The sequence below is a fragment of the Bactrocera oleae genome, chromosome 2 (assembly GCF_042242935.1).
Source record: "Bactrocera oleae isolate idBacOlea1 chromosome 2, idBacOlea1, whole genome shotgun sequence".
Lineage (NCBI taxonomy): Eukaryota > Metazoa > Arthropoda > Insecta > Diptera > Tephritidae > Bactrocera > Bactrocera oleae.
In genome coordinates, this window is record NC_091536.1 from 76,533,928 (window position 1) to 76,551,641 (window position 17,714).

The following is a 17,714-nucleotide window of genomic DNA, read 5'->3' on the forward strand; positions in this document are numbered from 1 at the left end:
TGAGCAAAGCAAAAGGCTCAACACATTTATCGAATTGAAGCAAAATGCAACCATTCAGTCCTCCATACCAGAGAACGTATATACGTATATGATATACGTTCTCTGTCCATACTCAAAGGCAAAATTGAAGCAACAGACGGAAAATGTAAGTGAACGAGTGTGGAACAAAATAAAATGATGTGAACAAAACGGCGGCAAATAGTGCAACAATTAAAATTCCTAATTTTTTTATTTATGTTGTGTTAAAGTCGTCATTTAGTGATTATTACGGGTAGTGCCACAGAGCGACTTGAAGAATGTGAGTTAGCTAATTACTAATGGATTCGTACGAACTACGAATGAATATAATTAAGAAAGAAATTCAAGAAAATCGAATAATATACACTGTGCTGTGTAAGCTTTTTGCGCTGTTGGAACAATGTCATGTCGATAAGGCGTGGTGGTGAGGAGCTGATGAGCTATAGCCAACTCCCAAATAAATAAAAAAAATTTAATTCATATGAAATCGAAAGAGAGGCGTTTAAAATTGCACAACGTACCGACTATTGCAAAGCTTGCTAATTCGCATTGTGGTTAATCGAGTATATAATGTATGTTTAAGTGGTTTAAACGAATTTGTTTCACCCAAATTCCTGTGAATTAAATAAAATATATGTTGAAAATTGGAATACATTGATGATTTGTACAGTGCGTATCAATACTTAAAATTTATATTTAAAATTATACGCTTTGAAGATATTTCTCTATGTAAATAATACAATAGCTCTCACTTCAGTCAAGTAAATTATAACTCATTCAAATATGAACTCGTTAAATTGGAATTTAATTTGATATTCATAATTGCAAGTTTATAGTCAATTTCAAGAAAGCGGCTGATGTTGATAGTGATAGTAAAAGTTGCTGCAATAGTGAAGTGTATAGCAAAACAGGAAAGATAGAACAACAACAAAGTGTCTCAATAAGGTGTCAATTCAAAGTGAAAACAAAACAAGATGACGTCGACTGCAGCGACAACGCCAGTGTGGAAGGAGGCGAATAGTAAACATGCTTTCGGGATTGGTAAGTTTATGCAAGATTATTTGTAGTAATCAATATATACATACATTGTACATAAAAAAAAAATTATATAAAAATAAAAATTATGTTCTGACAAATTAAAAAAAAAAAAAGCATAGATGGTAAGCAAAATGGTTTATACCTACCCAATATTTGTACTTATCCATCACATGATTTTATATTTGTAACTGTTTTTACATAAAATCATTACAAAGACGTTATTGATATCCAAACGAAATTTCATGAAATTTAGTAGCGCGCCGTGTATGTATTACCGATTATTCGGTGTATATATTGTGTATATGTTTGAATTATCGACTTAATATTAAATTTGCCTAGCTTTTAAGAAATATACAAAAGTAAACAAGTTTTCATTTCAAATTCTGAACCCGCACGTTACCGCCACACCTAATATTCCTCACTTAAAGGTCTCAAGATAATTTTTCCTTTCAAAGATTTCTTAGTAGGTACCATGAGACCATTAGTGTTTCTATTTACCTACCCCTTTTCCTCTTTCATTATCTTGTTCACCTTTCTTTTGTTGTGTATCATGCGCGCACCCTAGGTCATCCGTTTATTTTTAATGTTTTGTCTGGCGTGTAGAGTTCTTCACAGCTACGAACCAAAGTGCAATTAGATGGCTAAAGGACGGTAGCGGCAATTGACCTCCTGCTGAGCAACTTGTTACATAGCATCATCACCGCGCAAGCACGTACAGTCAAAAGGTGCGCGCATTTTCCACATTTCATTATTGCTGGTCGTCCAAAATTTTGAACACACTCCACATAGGTACGTATATGTAAATGTATGGTATGTGTATGAGATTTGCCATGCTGGGAAATACTGGTCGCTCTTGGAAAAGTGGAGCACGTTTTGTGTTTCAATATTCTCGTACTTGAAAAATTGAAAAATAAACATACCAGGCGTTGCTGATCGGTATAGTTTGTGATGGCCGGCCGCTAATCCACACATAAGTATTGCCTGTGTGGAATTTCAGTAGCTCGTCATCGAGTGTAATATGGTTTTTAATTTGCTTCAGATGACTCGCAACATATTATATACATACATATGTATATGTTTGTACGAGTATGTACATCCCGTGTACATGTGTGCTTTGTATGTACGTTCATATATATGTATGTATGTATGCATACAGGTACATCGTCAAACACATTCAACGCTCTCTGCTCTGAAACACAAACTGGCCTGTACTTGAATTAGAAACAAATATCAAGTAACATACGAACTTCGGTATGTTAGAATAGCTGTCGCACCGAGCGTAATAACTGTGGCAGTGACCATGAAACTTGATTTAATTATCTATTTATCTGAGGTTTCAAATAATACAGTTGTCTGTAAGTGCAATTCGCGTTGAATAGCTTCAGTCTGTGGCACTCATGTTCTCTGTGTAATCTTTTGTAATCTGCTAGTTTATCGAAATGTCATAATTTAGCTGATTGAATTCGACTAATTGAATTTCATAGTATCGTCTGTCTGATTGACCTTTGATTGAATAGCATTGAACGGTTTCAAAATATAGTATAATATGTACATATGAACATATGTAATGTATGAATAAGCAATGTTTGTTATTTATTATAGCTAAAAATACAACTTAGAATAGCAAATATTGAATTTTTTAAGTAAGTATTAGTTATTATACAAATGCCTTGAACAATAATCCGTGCCGAATTTCGTGAAGATATCTTATTACATTTAATTTCCATACAAGGACTGGATTTTGATCAATCAGTTTGTAGGAAAACTTAATATACAATGTTCAAGGTATAAATATTATACTTACCCACGAATTACATATATTCTTTTTTGTTTTTGCTATAAAACTTAGACACACACACGGTCTATGTGTGTATATATATTTGACTATATCTATCTAACCCTATAAGTCACTACTTGGGCACTAGCACCACGCAATACCATGAAACTCAAACGACAAAATATTTTAATCTCCACATCTATCTTTGATTGTATGACAGAAAAGTTAATATCGAGTGTTATGTAAACATATGCTTTAAAACGTTACTACTGGCCTATATTTACCAATACAATTCATTATATAATATATATGTACAAACTATATAACACAAAGCATACCAACTTCAGAGAAAATTAATCGAATGGAACTGAAATGTGGCGATTCCACTTCGACGCATTCAACGGACAATTCAATATTCCACCAGTGCCAAACGCCTGACGCCCCACAACCAGTCTCCAAGTACGTAAATAAGCGCGTAATGCTGTCATAACAAGCCAATGCAATGAAAAATGAAAATTATAAAACCAAAAAACAAAAGATAATTTAACAAAAGTAGAAAATATTTGACTAAAAAGTAACAATTATTCTTGTAGTACGCGTTACTTGAAAGAAAACTTATAATTGGCATGAGGCGTTTCTCACCTCAAGCCTCGCCAGCCACAAACTTAGTAGTTACACATATACAATTTTATACACATATATATGTATATGCATATGTTTGTGTGTTTATATACGCTGTTGTTTGTGGCTAATATCTATGGTTGAGCTGTCCGCGCGTAGCTGATATTTATACTACTTATAGCGACACGCTATCTCGGTTATCGTCACGTTATTACTTAGTTTTTTCCCCAGGTTTTTGCTTTTATCTTTTGACTGTTTTTCTTAATGTTTTTCACTATTCATACAGCGGTCTTTACAATTGCGTTTTTTTTTTAACAATTGCTTTTGTTTTATATGCATAAACTCAAACATAATATGACTGTATAAAATGTTTTCTTATTCTTTTTTTCATTTCTTATTTCTTGAAATTCTTACTTTACTATTGCTAATTTTTTCGTTTGCAGTGTTTTTTGTTTCAATTATATTCGATAATTATTCATTATTAATAATATATGTACGTTTTATTACGCTTTACTCTGTTGCTTGTCTCAACTCAGGTCGTTCATATGGTGTGTGTGTGTTTGTAGGTGTTTGCAAGTATTCGCACCCACATCATTTTATTCAATCATTTAGCCATATTACTGTTTTATTGTTATTATTTTTTAATTAAATCAATTATTCATATTCCACAACATTCCAAATTCTCGATATGACTTTTGCTTTTCTTTAGTTTTGGTATTGACGAGGGTTAACTTGAGGAAGTATTCTAGTCTAAAGACATAATTTACAGGTAATTTTTGAAGTGTCGTAAAAAAAGGAAAATTATACTTTTGATATCCTCTTCTTCTATTAGTTATTTATTAACATTACAAGAATACAGAAAAAAAAAACTAAGAATAAAAAAAGTTGAACATTTCAAACATTAGCAGCTGATGAAGTAGCACGTAATTATAAACATGATTTTAACCTAGCAATTTGGAAAAAAAAAATTTTTAATCTAGAATAAATGTTTGAACAACATTTTCACGAAATATGAACTGGATGTTTCTACCTCCTTTTTTTACTCTTTCGCATTTTTTTTTTTTAGTATAAAAAGAGAAAATTGGAGTTATGTATATTTCCAGCCATAGACAAGTCTATAAAGAAGAGTCTCTGAAAATATCAGTATATCGGTGCAGTAGAACCTAAAATTTGTTTATATTTATAGACTAGAGTACCTCCATAAGTATTGGTTGATTTGATCATGTTAAGTTCAAAAATATGTACTTTTATAATCTGAGTCGGTAATCTACCAATTCCTCATCTTCAAAATTTTTTGACCGCCCAGGACATTCTTTGTCTTCGCAGCCATATTTGAGTACAAAAAAGTGATTGCTGCTTACTTTGCAAATGAACGAAATATATTGAAAAAGACAGTAGATTTCCAAGGCATGTTTAGAATATTGGAACAATGGAATAATAAATAATCAAGTTATGCCATCTCTTGGCAAACCGCACAAATATAGTTATAGCCCCAATATTAGTAATATTTTAATGTTTTTGCTGTCAAAAAAGGAAAATATATTGTTTGCATTTTCTTATTAAAGTTTTTAATATTTTTTAGTATCAAAAAATTATTTACATTATAATAACGTAAGTATAATATAATATAACTAAATTTTTTTTCAAAAACTTTTTATCTTTTCAACATAATTTTATTAATTTATTCATTTAAATTATTTAATTATTTTTGATTATAATAAATAATCTATTTTCGTTAATACAAATTATTCTTACGTTGAAACCGAAATAAGAAAAAAAATGTAAAACATTATTTTCTCTTTATGTTATATTTAAAATACATATATACTTTAAAAAATATTGGAAAATTGTAATAAAAGTGTGGATACTGCTATTTAATTCTATACATTTAACTTAACTTTTTGTTATGAAAATAAAATATATATTTTTTTCCGCTTCACCCTAATATTTATGTATTATATGTAATAATAAAAATGTATAATATACGAACTATAAAAATTCAATATTTGAATAAGTCAGTTTTCATTATCCATAAAATTTAAATACAATTTTTATATTATTATCCGAAAAAGTATAAATTTTAAAAAATTACCTAATTTACACATTTATATGACTTTGTTTACTTAATCAAAAAGCTGAAAATAACTTCAAAAACTTTTCCACCCAAATCCTCATCCAAAAAAATGCATAAAATGTGCCCTTTCGTTTCACTTCTTGCTGCTTGTTTACGCATTTAACACGAACGCTCTATGTGGTCGGGTGAATACCACCTCTCGCTACTTCTTGCTGCCTCATTCCACGTCCCATCGTACAGATATAACGTAAATACTCACATTTATTGGGGCTCAAGAGCATTTCACCAGCAAAGACACCGCAATCAACTTTTCCTTTATATATTTACAATAAATATTTCATTTTGTAATTTATTTCTTGTGTATTCCAAAGTTCTTGGCGTTTTCCCCAACACCAGCTCATCTATAACTGCTGCACATCTGTGCATGTGCAGAAGGGTGTTTAAAAATAAGCTCCCTATACTTTGCCAACGTAGTCGCTTCCTTTAACTTTTAATCTCTTTTTTTGTTTTTGTTATTTCTGCTTTTTCTCTCATTGCCTTTGCTTTGTTGTTGACTTTGCCGCCGCTTGAGTCCACTTGCATGTGCATTGGCCTACACTTCACCTGCCTGCCGTTGGTGCTGTATTGCCGATTGTGGCTGTGTTGGTGGCGCTGCTGCTGGTTAGCTCTTGTAAGAGTCTATTCGTCAGCGTCGGCGAGTGCAAATGTGAACCCATTCGCTGGGTGCTGCTATTGCATGTTTGTTGGCGCAACACGTGAGTCGAGTGTGTTTGTGTAGAGCCTTGGTTGTTTGCCTTTAGTCTTAGCGTATTGGGGCGCACTTGATTTGATTCCTTGTTTCATTATTTACCGTGGCACTATTGTGTTTTTAATGCTGTTTGTGTACTCCTTTCATGAACTCTTAGTTCTGTGAGCGTATAATTTAGCTCTGTATTTGCTCACAGGAGCAAGTAAGTATAAGCGTAAAATTTGGACTAATTTCGAAATGGAGTTTTGTTGAACATTTTAATTATTTAAATGCAGTCGTTGTTTTTTGTATTGCATTATTATGAGCGTAAGGTTTAACTAACTTTTTATATGTATATGTATACAAGTCCTTGTATGGAAATGTTTTTTACTCGACGCGATACTTTCAATTTTGGTATGAGTTATTGTCTAAGGCATTAGTTTAATCGCCGCAGAAATTGTTCAGATCGAGTCACTATAGCATATACCGAGCTGCCATACGAACTGACCGCTCAAATTAAAGTTCTTGCAAGAATTTTTTTGTATTTGTGAAGAGTATTATAGCTTCGGTTCAAGCGACGTTGCTTTTTCTTCTTGTTTTTGGAATTTAGTACATATGTAAAATCTGTAGATTATAAAAAAAGAAAATTTTTGGACAAAAAAAAAATTTTTTTAACATCTAGAGCGCCGCCTCTAAGTTTTAAAGTAAATTTTCGAGTTAAAACTTTTATTTCGTAAAAATTTTTTGACAAATGCTCTAGAAGCTGTGGAGAGTCCATTTCTAGCCAATTAAAATTTATCAACTTAAAAAAAGTCGTCACAGTCGTCATTATTGGAGTTTTAAAAAAAGTCTTAAACGACAACATGCTTTCCTCAAGCGTTAAAATAAATTTTCAACCAAAAACCGTCACATTCGGTAATTTTTATATAAATGTAAAAAGTTTGAACCAAAAATAATTTTTTCTTGTCCAAAAAAAAATTTTAACTCCTCTAGATGTTAAAAAAAAAATTTTTTTTTGTCCAAAAATTTTCTTTGTTTATAATCTACAGATTTTACCCTCAGGCTAAGCAAAAAAAAAATTCAATTCCACCCTCGTTTATTTGCCATAATTTTAAAAGCATAAAAAGCGTGATAAATATAAACTTAAACACAAACATTTGTGTTTCTTAAATGTTTTCAACATGTTTAAGTACCAATAAAGGCTGACTTAAAGTAAAAATTAACAAAATAATGCAAAAATGCGACCAACACTTAAATATGCCAGCACATATCAATGGGCTTAAGCTTTACGCGCATTTACATACATATGTATGCATTTAAGTATATAAATAAATATCTGAATACATACGTATGTATGTACATATTTCTTTTATAATCTCACACAAGTAGCTAAAATATGTCACCACTTGTGGTGCTTTTAACCCTACAACAACGCTTTATAGCACTTGCTTCGAGTGGAAGGACAAATATTCACACATACGTGCACACATATGTATTTGTTCAGTACTTTGTATACATTTCAGTACTTTGTATAACTTATAGCATGCTCTCATCACAGAAATGACGGTCCATTAACACAATTAAGCAAGAATTCTGTGACTGAATGATCAAATGACGAAACGAAGAAACTGTCGCCACGACTCGCACTTTTCACCCCATAACCGGTTGAACGACAATTAAGTGGATATGCATACGAATACGCCCTGCAAGAAATGCTAATAGCGTTTTAGCCGTTGTCATTCACATAGAAGGAAACTAGACAGAGCATTTCTGTTACATACTTTGAATTAGTTAATAGAAAATATATACACACATACATATTTATATACTATGTATAAATATTAAAAATATAGTTTGTTGTTATTTAGAATACCGTCTGGGTAAAACTTTATTATTAAATGTTACTAAAAATATTCTTATATTTTTTGTTCTTTAGTTTATATAAATTTTTGGAAAGTAAAGCGTTTTGCCACAATTGATGAGATCAAGTCAGAATCGAAGAGGATTTGAAAAAGCGTCGGCACAATTGTATTATATCCGAGGGGAATTACTTTGAAGGGGACAAAATAGATTTGGATGAACAAATAAGTACTTTGCTAAAAAAATTCAAAATTAACCGTTTTCTTTTGAACACACCTCGTATGTATGTACGAACATACTTATGCACTTATGTATGTACATAAGTATGTATTTACACATCTATTTTATTAAATCTTTTCTCTGATTGCTTTCTGTCAATGATTACTCACTCCACTATATTGAAAAAAAGAACTAATATCCACATAACTCCCCCACTTTTGCTGCATGCGGCACGACCGTCGCTGATTAAGTGAATTGAAATTCTATAGACGAGCGCAATCGACATCAATGCTACGATGGGATTACTGCACTTTGGCATCGATTGCATGCCTGGTTCCAGTTTTTATATATGCATACATACATACATATATGCATAAGTACACACACATATGTATGTAGCTAAGCATAGTCTAAAGTATACATAAATATGTACATACATTCGTTGATTAGACTGATCGACAATGATTGGAAGCCTGGGCGTGGCAGGGCAGTGTGTGCAAGCTGTTTAACTTGATTTTCAATTTTCTTATTGCCTATTGCGGCCTTAACAATGGAGCAGCAAATGACACACAAATACATACAGACGCACACACACATGTGGATAGGAAGCAATAACTGTAATTTACAGCTTAATTGCAAGTTGCCGCCAGTGGACAATTGAGTGTCAGCCGCAATCAGACGATTATTCCGCTATCACTAGGATTTACTGCTACTTTTTTGCTTTCATTTGTGCGCTAATTTATTACTATTTGTGGTTGTTGTTGTTGTTATTTTAGTTAGCGCTTGTGTGTATAATTAAATAAATAAATGTGTATTTTTTAATATCGTGCGCATTATTTTGGCCTCAATTAATCGCTTGCCCCGCCACCAACGCGCTCCACTCCTCCTCCATCCTCCGTGGGGCGCAGCTATGCGCGGATGTCGTACGCCAACCACGAGCTTAGAAATGTTGAAACACTCTGACCGCCGAGCTTATCTTGACGCCGCCCTCTTTCTTTATCACCTTCCAATGGCACTTTTTGTTGCTCAAAACACTTGAGCCGTTACCGCAGCCGAAGCTCGGCTTGCAATGCACGTCGCGTTGAAAGCGTCAAATAATGATCTATGAAATTTCTTTATTGTGAAAGGTGAACAGTGTGGTGCGGATTGAGTGTCGGGTGGAGGGCTGGCGAAGGCAGACTGATTTTGAGCACGGGACGTGTAGCCAGCTAGTGGCCTGGGAGATTTTTTGAGCTAAACCTTCTAATGCTATGAGCGTCATTAAAAATCTATTTAATTTTATTTGTTGCGTTTGGTTTATTTTTTACATTTTATGCCCATAAGTTTTTTCCGTCTTTTCAAGTAAAGTGTGAGTTTTACTGCTGTTTTATTGCTTTCCCGACATGGCGAAACGGTTTTAGATAAAAACAAGTAAGGAAGGGCTAAGTTCGGATGTAACCGAACATTTTATACTCTCGCAAAGTCAAATAGTATACTCGTTTGAGATTTCTATGTGGATTGACTGATATTTTCGGTAGAAGGTCAACTATAGGCACTGGCGTCCACATATTTAGTACTTAGGGGCTTAAACAGTTTTGGTTCGATTTAGACAATTTTTGGCCGCAAGGTGGCATACTTTAATCGCATTATTCACGCAAAGTTTTTTCCCGATACAGTCATTGTTGTCTGATTTGCATAGTGGAAAGTGAAAGAATCAGATGGAATTTAAAATGGTGTTATATGAGAAGTAGGCGTGGTTGTAGTCCGATTTCGCCCATTTTCGCACTATGACATAGAAACATGAAAAGAACGTTACGCACCGAATTTGGTTGAAATCGGTTAAGCAGATCTCAAGATATGGGTTTTCACCTAAAAGTGGGCTGTGCCACGCCCACTGTCTAATTTTGAACGCGGTTCCTATAAAGTCATCTTATACCATCTCAGAGATAAAATTTAATGTCTCTGGCGTGTTTAGTGCTGGATTTATCGCGCTTTTAGTAGTTTTTAACAGTACCGTTATATGGGGAGTGGGCGGAGTTGCCACCCGATTTCAACTATTTTCACACCGTCAATAGAAGTGCTAAAAACATTTGCTTCTAGTGAATTTTGTTATTATAGCATTAGCGGTTTAGGAGATATGCACATTAAACCAATTAGAGGCGGGACCACGCCCACTTTTTAACAAAAAGTTTTAACTGCAGATGCCCCTCCCTAATGTGATCCTGTGTACCAAATAACAGTCTTGTATCTTATTGCGGAGCTTAGTTATGGCAAGTTATTTGTTTTTGATTAATGGCGTTTTGTGGGCGTGGCAGTGGTCCGATTACGCCCATCTGCAATACCAACCGTCTCACGGTACCAAGAAACATGTCTACCAAGTTTCATAAAGATATCTCAATTTTTACTCAAGTTAGAGCTTGCACGGACGGACGGACGGACGGACGGACGGACAGACAGTCACCCGGATTTCAACTCGTCTCTTCATCCTGATCATTTATATATATATAACCCTATATCTAACTCGATTAGTTTTAGGTGATACAAACAACCGTTAGGTGAACAAAACTATTATACTCTGTAGCAACAGGTTGCGAGAGTATAAAAATATATTGTGCCTACATACATAAGTACATATGTATTTATATCCTCAACTGGGATATACCCACTGTTTGTCAAATGCAATTCTCTCAAACGATTAAATTTAGTCCCGATTTAAGTTAACTAATTTAGTCAGAAAAAAATCCTGCAAAAATATATTATCTATCGTATGTAAAATAAACCGTCACGTACTGGTAACCATTTACCGTTATCCCGATATTTGTTTGGCATTTTACGATTTTTCCTATCGTTTATTACTGTTACACTCACATACAGTGCGATAAACGTTCATATTTTTCGCTTTTTAACCCTAATTGACATTTGAAGAATATGTTTATATGTGTTTGCATGACGCTTCGGCAACAAATTGAACGCTATGCTCTTTCAACTCACTTCCGTTAGACGCATGCACAACGTATTTGAGCAATAACGTAATCTGTCAGCAAGGAAATCATTTTGACAAAATATGACCCACATCAAGAATTTAAGTGCTACGAAATGCACGACTCGGTTGTTGTTGTGTGTATTTTGACATAAACAAATTATTTCTTATTGTATTATATTACATAATAACACATGCAGCAGCTATAAATGACTCCATTGTGCAAATATGAAAAAAAAGTGGACGGGGAGATTTTAAAGCATACACTATTAAGGACGGTTGCTACAAAGCCTTTTCAAAAAAATGCATTTTTTTATAAGTTAGGACATTTATTTTTACTTTTAGGATAACAAATATATCAAAATGGTTTATTGTAAGCGTAATTTTATAAATACTATTTTATTTTTACCCTCTGTAGTAGTTTAGCGCCCTTTCCTGTTTCCTTCCTTTTCCTTTATGATGAAGCGTTATGATCAGAACGAGCTATATAAGCAGACAGCTCAATCACGGCTATGCCTTCATGTCCCGGTGCCCAAATTATGTGGGCTTGGTTTCAAACTGATAAGCCGTAGTGACTTTCTACAACCCGAGTAAGCCGAGATTGCTTTAAGTATTGCCTAATAACGCGTATGACTATGCGCTCATTGCAGAAAATTTATTTAGTTCTGAGAACAGGCTGAGCTAGTCTCTCACTCGGGTATATACGATCGCACAGGCAGACAGACGGACATGGCTAAATCGACTCAGCTCGTCACACCACATATCCTTCTGGGTGTTTCAAACAATGTGCAAACTTATTATACCCTGTTCAAGGTATTAAAATAAACATTTATTAACTGATTAGGTAAGGGGATTATGCAATATGTCTCCCAAATAACATATTGTAGAGATATTTTTTATCACTAATCGTCCATTTATTTATAAGAGGTATAAAATGTTATTATGGTACTTTCTCTTAGTTTATTATACATAATTATCTTTTTTTTACAATATTCTGTACAGTTTTTTCTAAAGGTTTTTTAACCGTATTGGACTTTATCTTCTTAACTACAGTCATATGGGTTCGTATTTTTCCCGACTTTAGAGTGATTGTTCGCAATTCATCATCAATTTCTCGTTCATATATGATAGTAATATATACATATGTATGTATGTATTGTATGTACATGTGTATGTATTTCTTTCGTATGCGTATGTTGAAAATGATGACTAATCACAAGTATAAACTGCAATAAAAATGCGGGTATTCAAAAATACAACAAAAAGTAATAATACATAAACGTACATAAATAACTGTGCCGCCGATAAAATAACTCCACAAGCGACTATCAAAACCGATGCCGCATAAAAAGCTCACGAGCCATTCGTTTTTAACGCAAATGCGTAGTATTTGGCACCTTTAGTTTTGTTTTAATAAACCGTTATAAACAAATAAATTGTGTATACTTTAATTTTGTATATTGTTAAATATACACCTGTTAGCAAAAACCGTTTTATTTAGACACCTTACACCCGGTAGCAAAATAAATAAAAACAAAAATGTCAACTTTTTTGCTAAACAAAAAACAGAGAGACATATGTAAATGTATGTATGTATGTGTGTAAATACGCGTATCGTAACTCTAACTGACTTGTGACTTTGGAATGCCTTGAAATTCACTCAAATGATGTAAACATGTATCGGCTTTCCTACTCGTATAACACCGCTCGCTCGCTGTCCAAGTCATCCGGCGGCTGCTCTGATGATGACGAATCATATGAATCTTATGACTACTCATGTTTACGCCGGTATGTGTGCTTGTGTATGCATGCATAATATTTAGTGTTTGTTGTTTGCATTTTTAACGCAAGTTTTTGCTGAGTTTCGTTTACTTTTTTTTTAATATATTTTTATAAAACATAAATTTTTTACCTTTGGCGTCTTTCTTTGTTAACAAATACGTATGTATGTATATATGTTTTTTATGTTAGTAGTTTTTCTGTTTATCTATTATTATTTTTTTTTTATTAGCACTTCATTGTTTTAGTCTCATTGTTAACTGCCCGATTGTAGTTGCATTTGGCTATACTGTTGTATGTTAATATATACATACATATGTATGTATGTACATTTGTATGAAGTAAGTGGTATATAGTATGTGAACAGCCGCGAGACACACGCATTGCATATCTATGCGACACTTGGAGGCACGTGTTTTATTTGGTGTCCACAAGGTAACCACGGATGCGCACAGTGTGCTTGCGATAAAACATTATGAAAATCGATTAAATAAAATTTTTAATTCGTTTTCTTCAAAAAATTATAAAATATTGGAATCAGTTAGTAAATTACCATAGGTTTTATTTCCTTTTCATCACATTGGATGCACTTAAACCTCCTCCAACTCAACAACTTTTTGCGATCAGTTTGACATACACATATTTTTGGTTTTGACACTAAAACCAAAGTTTTTATGATCGTTTTAAATTTTACATATTTATACTCTCAACAGGTTTATATGATGTTTGCCACGAAGTTTGTAACACCCAAAAAGTAACATTGATCTTATAAAGTGTATATGTATGTACGTTATAAATGATCAACATAACGTGACGATTTAGCCATGTCCATCTGTCTCTCTGCTCTCCTCAAAAAGCTACTTGCTTGTCGAAACCGTCAATATCGGACCACTACAGCATACAAGTATATATTTACAATTTGAACAGTATAGTCAATATGACCGATCATACGAGTTGTTGTATTCATTGCCAATGAATTAATTTTAGACAAAATAGAAAAAGATAATTATAAAAAAGAAAACATTATGCGCGTTTGAAATTAAATAACTTTATTTAAAATTTACTTTTAATATGTATTTTTTGGTTGGCAGCTTTGATCCACTGTGAGCCGCGAACAAATACTGCATCCAAGGTAAAAGCTTATGTGAAAGTATGCAGCGAACACACATACATACATATGTTTATTTATATTTTGCTTAATTTTTGTCAAAGCGTGTTACTCCGCCGTGTTGGGTGATATAAGCCATCGTATTTGCATTTGTCAGCACTTGAGTGAATGCAAACTCAACGCTGAGATTCATTGGTATACATACACGCATACATACTCATAAAGTGTCGCATGAAATTTGCGTCGCTTTTTATTTACAAATCCACGCTACTTTTTAATTTTTGTAAGATTTTTGTTCGAGTGACACACACACACAAACACAGGAAGCTGCTGCCATTTCTTCCGCAAGTTATTCATCGTCGTGTCACGCTTTTTATTCAATGCTGGATTGTTAACAAAATAACGGCAGAAACAACAATACTTTATGTGGGTGTAGATTTTCATATTATTATTGTTGTTGTTGTTATTATTTTTGTTTTTAGTTGGTTTAAGTGTTTTTGTTACATCAGTCGAGCCTCTTGTAGACGATTTTGTTGCAGTTGTTGTTACTTATGTTAATATATTTGTAAGATAAATGCTGCCTGTCTGCTTGTTGGTATGTACATATGTATGTATGTTCGTATTTTTGACTGTGTGTACTTATGCTTCAAGTGTTGTCCCTTTTGCTTTTCGATTTGTTTGACATTTCTGCATAATTGCTCATAAAGCACGCTTCCTTTACACACACACACACACACATGTGCATAAATAGCCACCTTTTCATAATTTCTACTGCTTCCGCCATCCGCTGGTATCTCCTGTTGCATTTCCGTTGCTGCTGTCAGCGCACTCACTTTTGACTTAAATTTTGTGGCATTGAATTTTATATTTCCCATACTTACGAATTCATAAAGGGAAATTTAGTGGCCCGCCATTCAGCCATGACCGTCATACTAAACGCTTACTGAGTGTGTACTTATGTAAGGATGTACATACAAGTATATGTGTGTGTGTTGCGCCGCACCTTCCTTTGCTTATCTGCACACCCTGCATCTACACTTGAAGAGTGAGTGTAAATATGTATGCATGTGTGTGTGCTAACTATAGGCTTCTGTTTGCCCGCTGTCGCTCAGCGCTTTCAACGTCATTACTTATGACTTCCGGCCGCTGGGCAGTCGCGTCAGAAATTTCTTAGCTTCCCACTAAAATTTGCTTTTATACTCTAAGATCTTTGTACTTTTAGTGTGCTTATTTTAAGTGGTTTCGATTTGGTTTTATTGTTTTTGGGAAACTATGTGCGAAGGCAAACGGCGCTCAGTCTATTTACACGGCAGTTAAAATGTAAGTTGTTGTTGCATTGTTTGTTGTTACTTTGTTCGGCTAATTTGCATGCATTCACCTGTGGCGCCGACGTCGCTTTTGTTCCCCTCTCCGTAATATCTTGCTATACAGACCGTTAATTTCTATTCTAATTTAAATATTTATTATAAGTTTTTGTTTTCACGGCTGATTGCCCACTTACTCACTTAGCTATGCAAATAGAAACACACATGAACACCTTGGTATGTATGTAAATAAGTATGTATGTTTGTATGTATGCATATAGCAGTTCGATCGGCGTCTTCGGCGCAACCGTATCACGCTGTTGCTTTGGCGTGTGAGTCATTTCACTGCGTTGGTGCTTCCAAGAAATTGATTGAGCGGTTTTTGTTGTGATTTTGTTTTCATCAAGTTTATATCCCAGCTGTGGGTTGTGTTGCTTGTTGTGGGGTGTTTGCGTGAACGCTGCTGGAAATAGCGCCTGCTCAATTAATGTAATTTTCTTCTGCTCATATTTTATAAATATGCTTATGAGTATGTATGCAAATTATTTTGGTATACATATACATATATGTATGTATGTACTTATGAATGTATTTAAATATAAATACTGGAAGTAATCGCAATTACGTACATACTCACCACATAATTACATCCCATACATATGTATGGTAAGCATAAGGGTGAGTCAAATACTAACCTATCGAATTCATAGGTTAAAACGAACCTGTACGCAAAAAAAAAATTTTCCTTTGCCAGACAGAATTTTTAGCTTAATTTTAAAAGGTGTCGGTAAGCATTAAAATTGTCCCCATATAAAAGAACTAAAAAAATCTGTTTTACATAAAAATTCCATAACTTTTGAACCGTTTAGGATTCCATTTTTTTGCGGATAATATAAAAATATAGATATAAAGGTAAAATATACAATTTAATTAAAAATTTCGTATATTTAGAATTTTATTTTTTACTTAGTAAAGTGAAATTTAATTTTAAAAAGGAAAAACTTTATTTTTGGTAGCACCGTAGCTTCTTAGATGTATAAAAATATTTCTTGCCAAATTTGCTGAAGTTATCTTGTTAAGTAAACAAATTTTTCAAAAACTGGATTTTGGTTGGTTAGTTTATATGACAACTATATACTATAGTGGTCCGATCTAATTCTAAATTTCTTCGGAAGTTGTACCGTTGCTTTGAACAATAATTCATGCCAAATTTCTTGAAAATATCTTGTCAAATAAAAAAGTTTTCCACACAAGGATATTATTTTGATCGTTCAGTTTGTATGGTAGCTATATGCTATAGTGGTCCGTTATCGGCGGTTCCGACAAATGAGCAGCTACTTGGCAAGAAAAGAACATGTTCCAAATTTCAGATCGATATCTCAAAAACTGTATATACCAGTTCAGGGTATAATTATAAGTTAATTTTAATATATTTATGGGTTAGATTCGTTTTTGGCGTACCCTAGTAACTATGCTTCCAAGTGCACACTTATCTATAATTACGAATAAATGAACTTGTTGTGAGTTTTGTTTTTGCTAATTTTAGCAACAAGTTAATAAGAAAATGTTTAAATAATAAACATTTCTATAGCAATCCATTTTACTTTTAATTTGCGCAGGCATTTATTATATACATATGTACATATGTAAGTACGAGAATTTTTTCTGAAAATATTTACTATTTCTACTCTTTTTTTACTTCCCTATATTACATTACGTAAGTGAGGTTATGAGAAGTGCACGTTTATAAATAATTTATAAATATTTAACTTCATTGCTGTTGTAAAACATTTTTTACAGGGTGTTTATATACATATGTACATAGTTTAAAGAACAGAAATTCCTATAGGAATACCTTTCCCATCTTTCTTTGACATTTATGTTCAGTTTATTTTGATGAATTACCATGCATAATTCCAAATCTCACGTTTCGTGCGTTAAACTCATATAACAATTTTACTGTTCAATAATTTTCGCACGTTAGGCGCAATTCTGTCTAACAGGTAAAAAAAATTGCATATTTTATGTGTGAAAAGTTTCGATTCTTCGAGCTCTCTTGCGTAAATAAAAAAGACAATGTTTTGTTAAGGAAATAAATTTTGTTCAAATATTAAAAACTATGCCCTTTTTTTGACTTTTTTAAAGGCTCCACAAACTGAATGATCATCTTCTTTTTTCCTTTTAAATATTTAGTTTTGCTATTTGTTGATTTTAATTTTTTTTTCTTCTT

The 17,714-nt window shown here is 33.2% G+C and overlaps 1 protein-coding gene across 4 annotated transcripts in view; it reads left to right on the top strand.

Annotated features, from left to right (window-relative positions):
* The first annotated feature begins 104 nt into the window (after positions 1-104).
* The window catches only part of mbc (myoblast city), a 53,647-nt gene continuing 36,037 nt past the window's right edge, over positions 105-17,714 (top strand). The window contains exons 1-2 of one of the 4 annotated variants that reach the window (XM_070105707.1): positions 114-298; positions 855-1,059. In XM_070105707.1, coding sequence (XP_069961808.1) covers positions 993-1,059 — 67 coding nt within the window. In that variant the 5' untranslated portion in view covers positions 114-298; positions 855-992. Of the gene's footprint in view, positions 1,060-17,714 lie in introns of all 4 variants that reach the window. The other 3 variants (XM_070105710.1, XM_070105705.1, XM_070105708.1) reach the window with 3 other exon arrangements.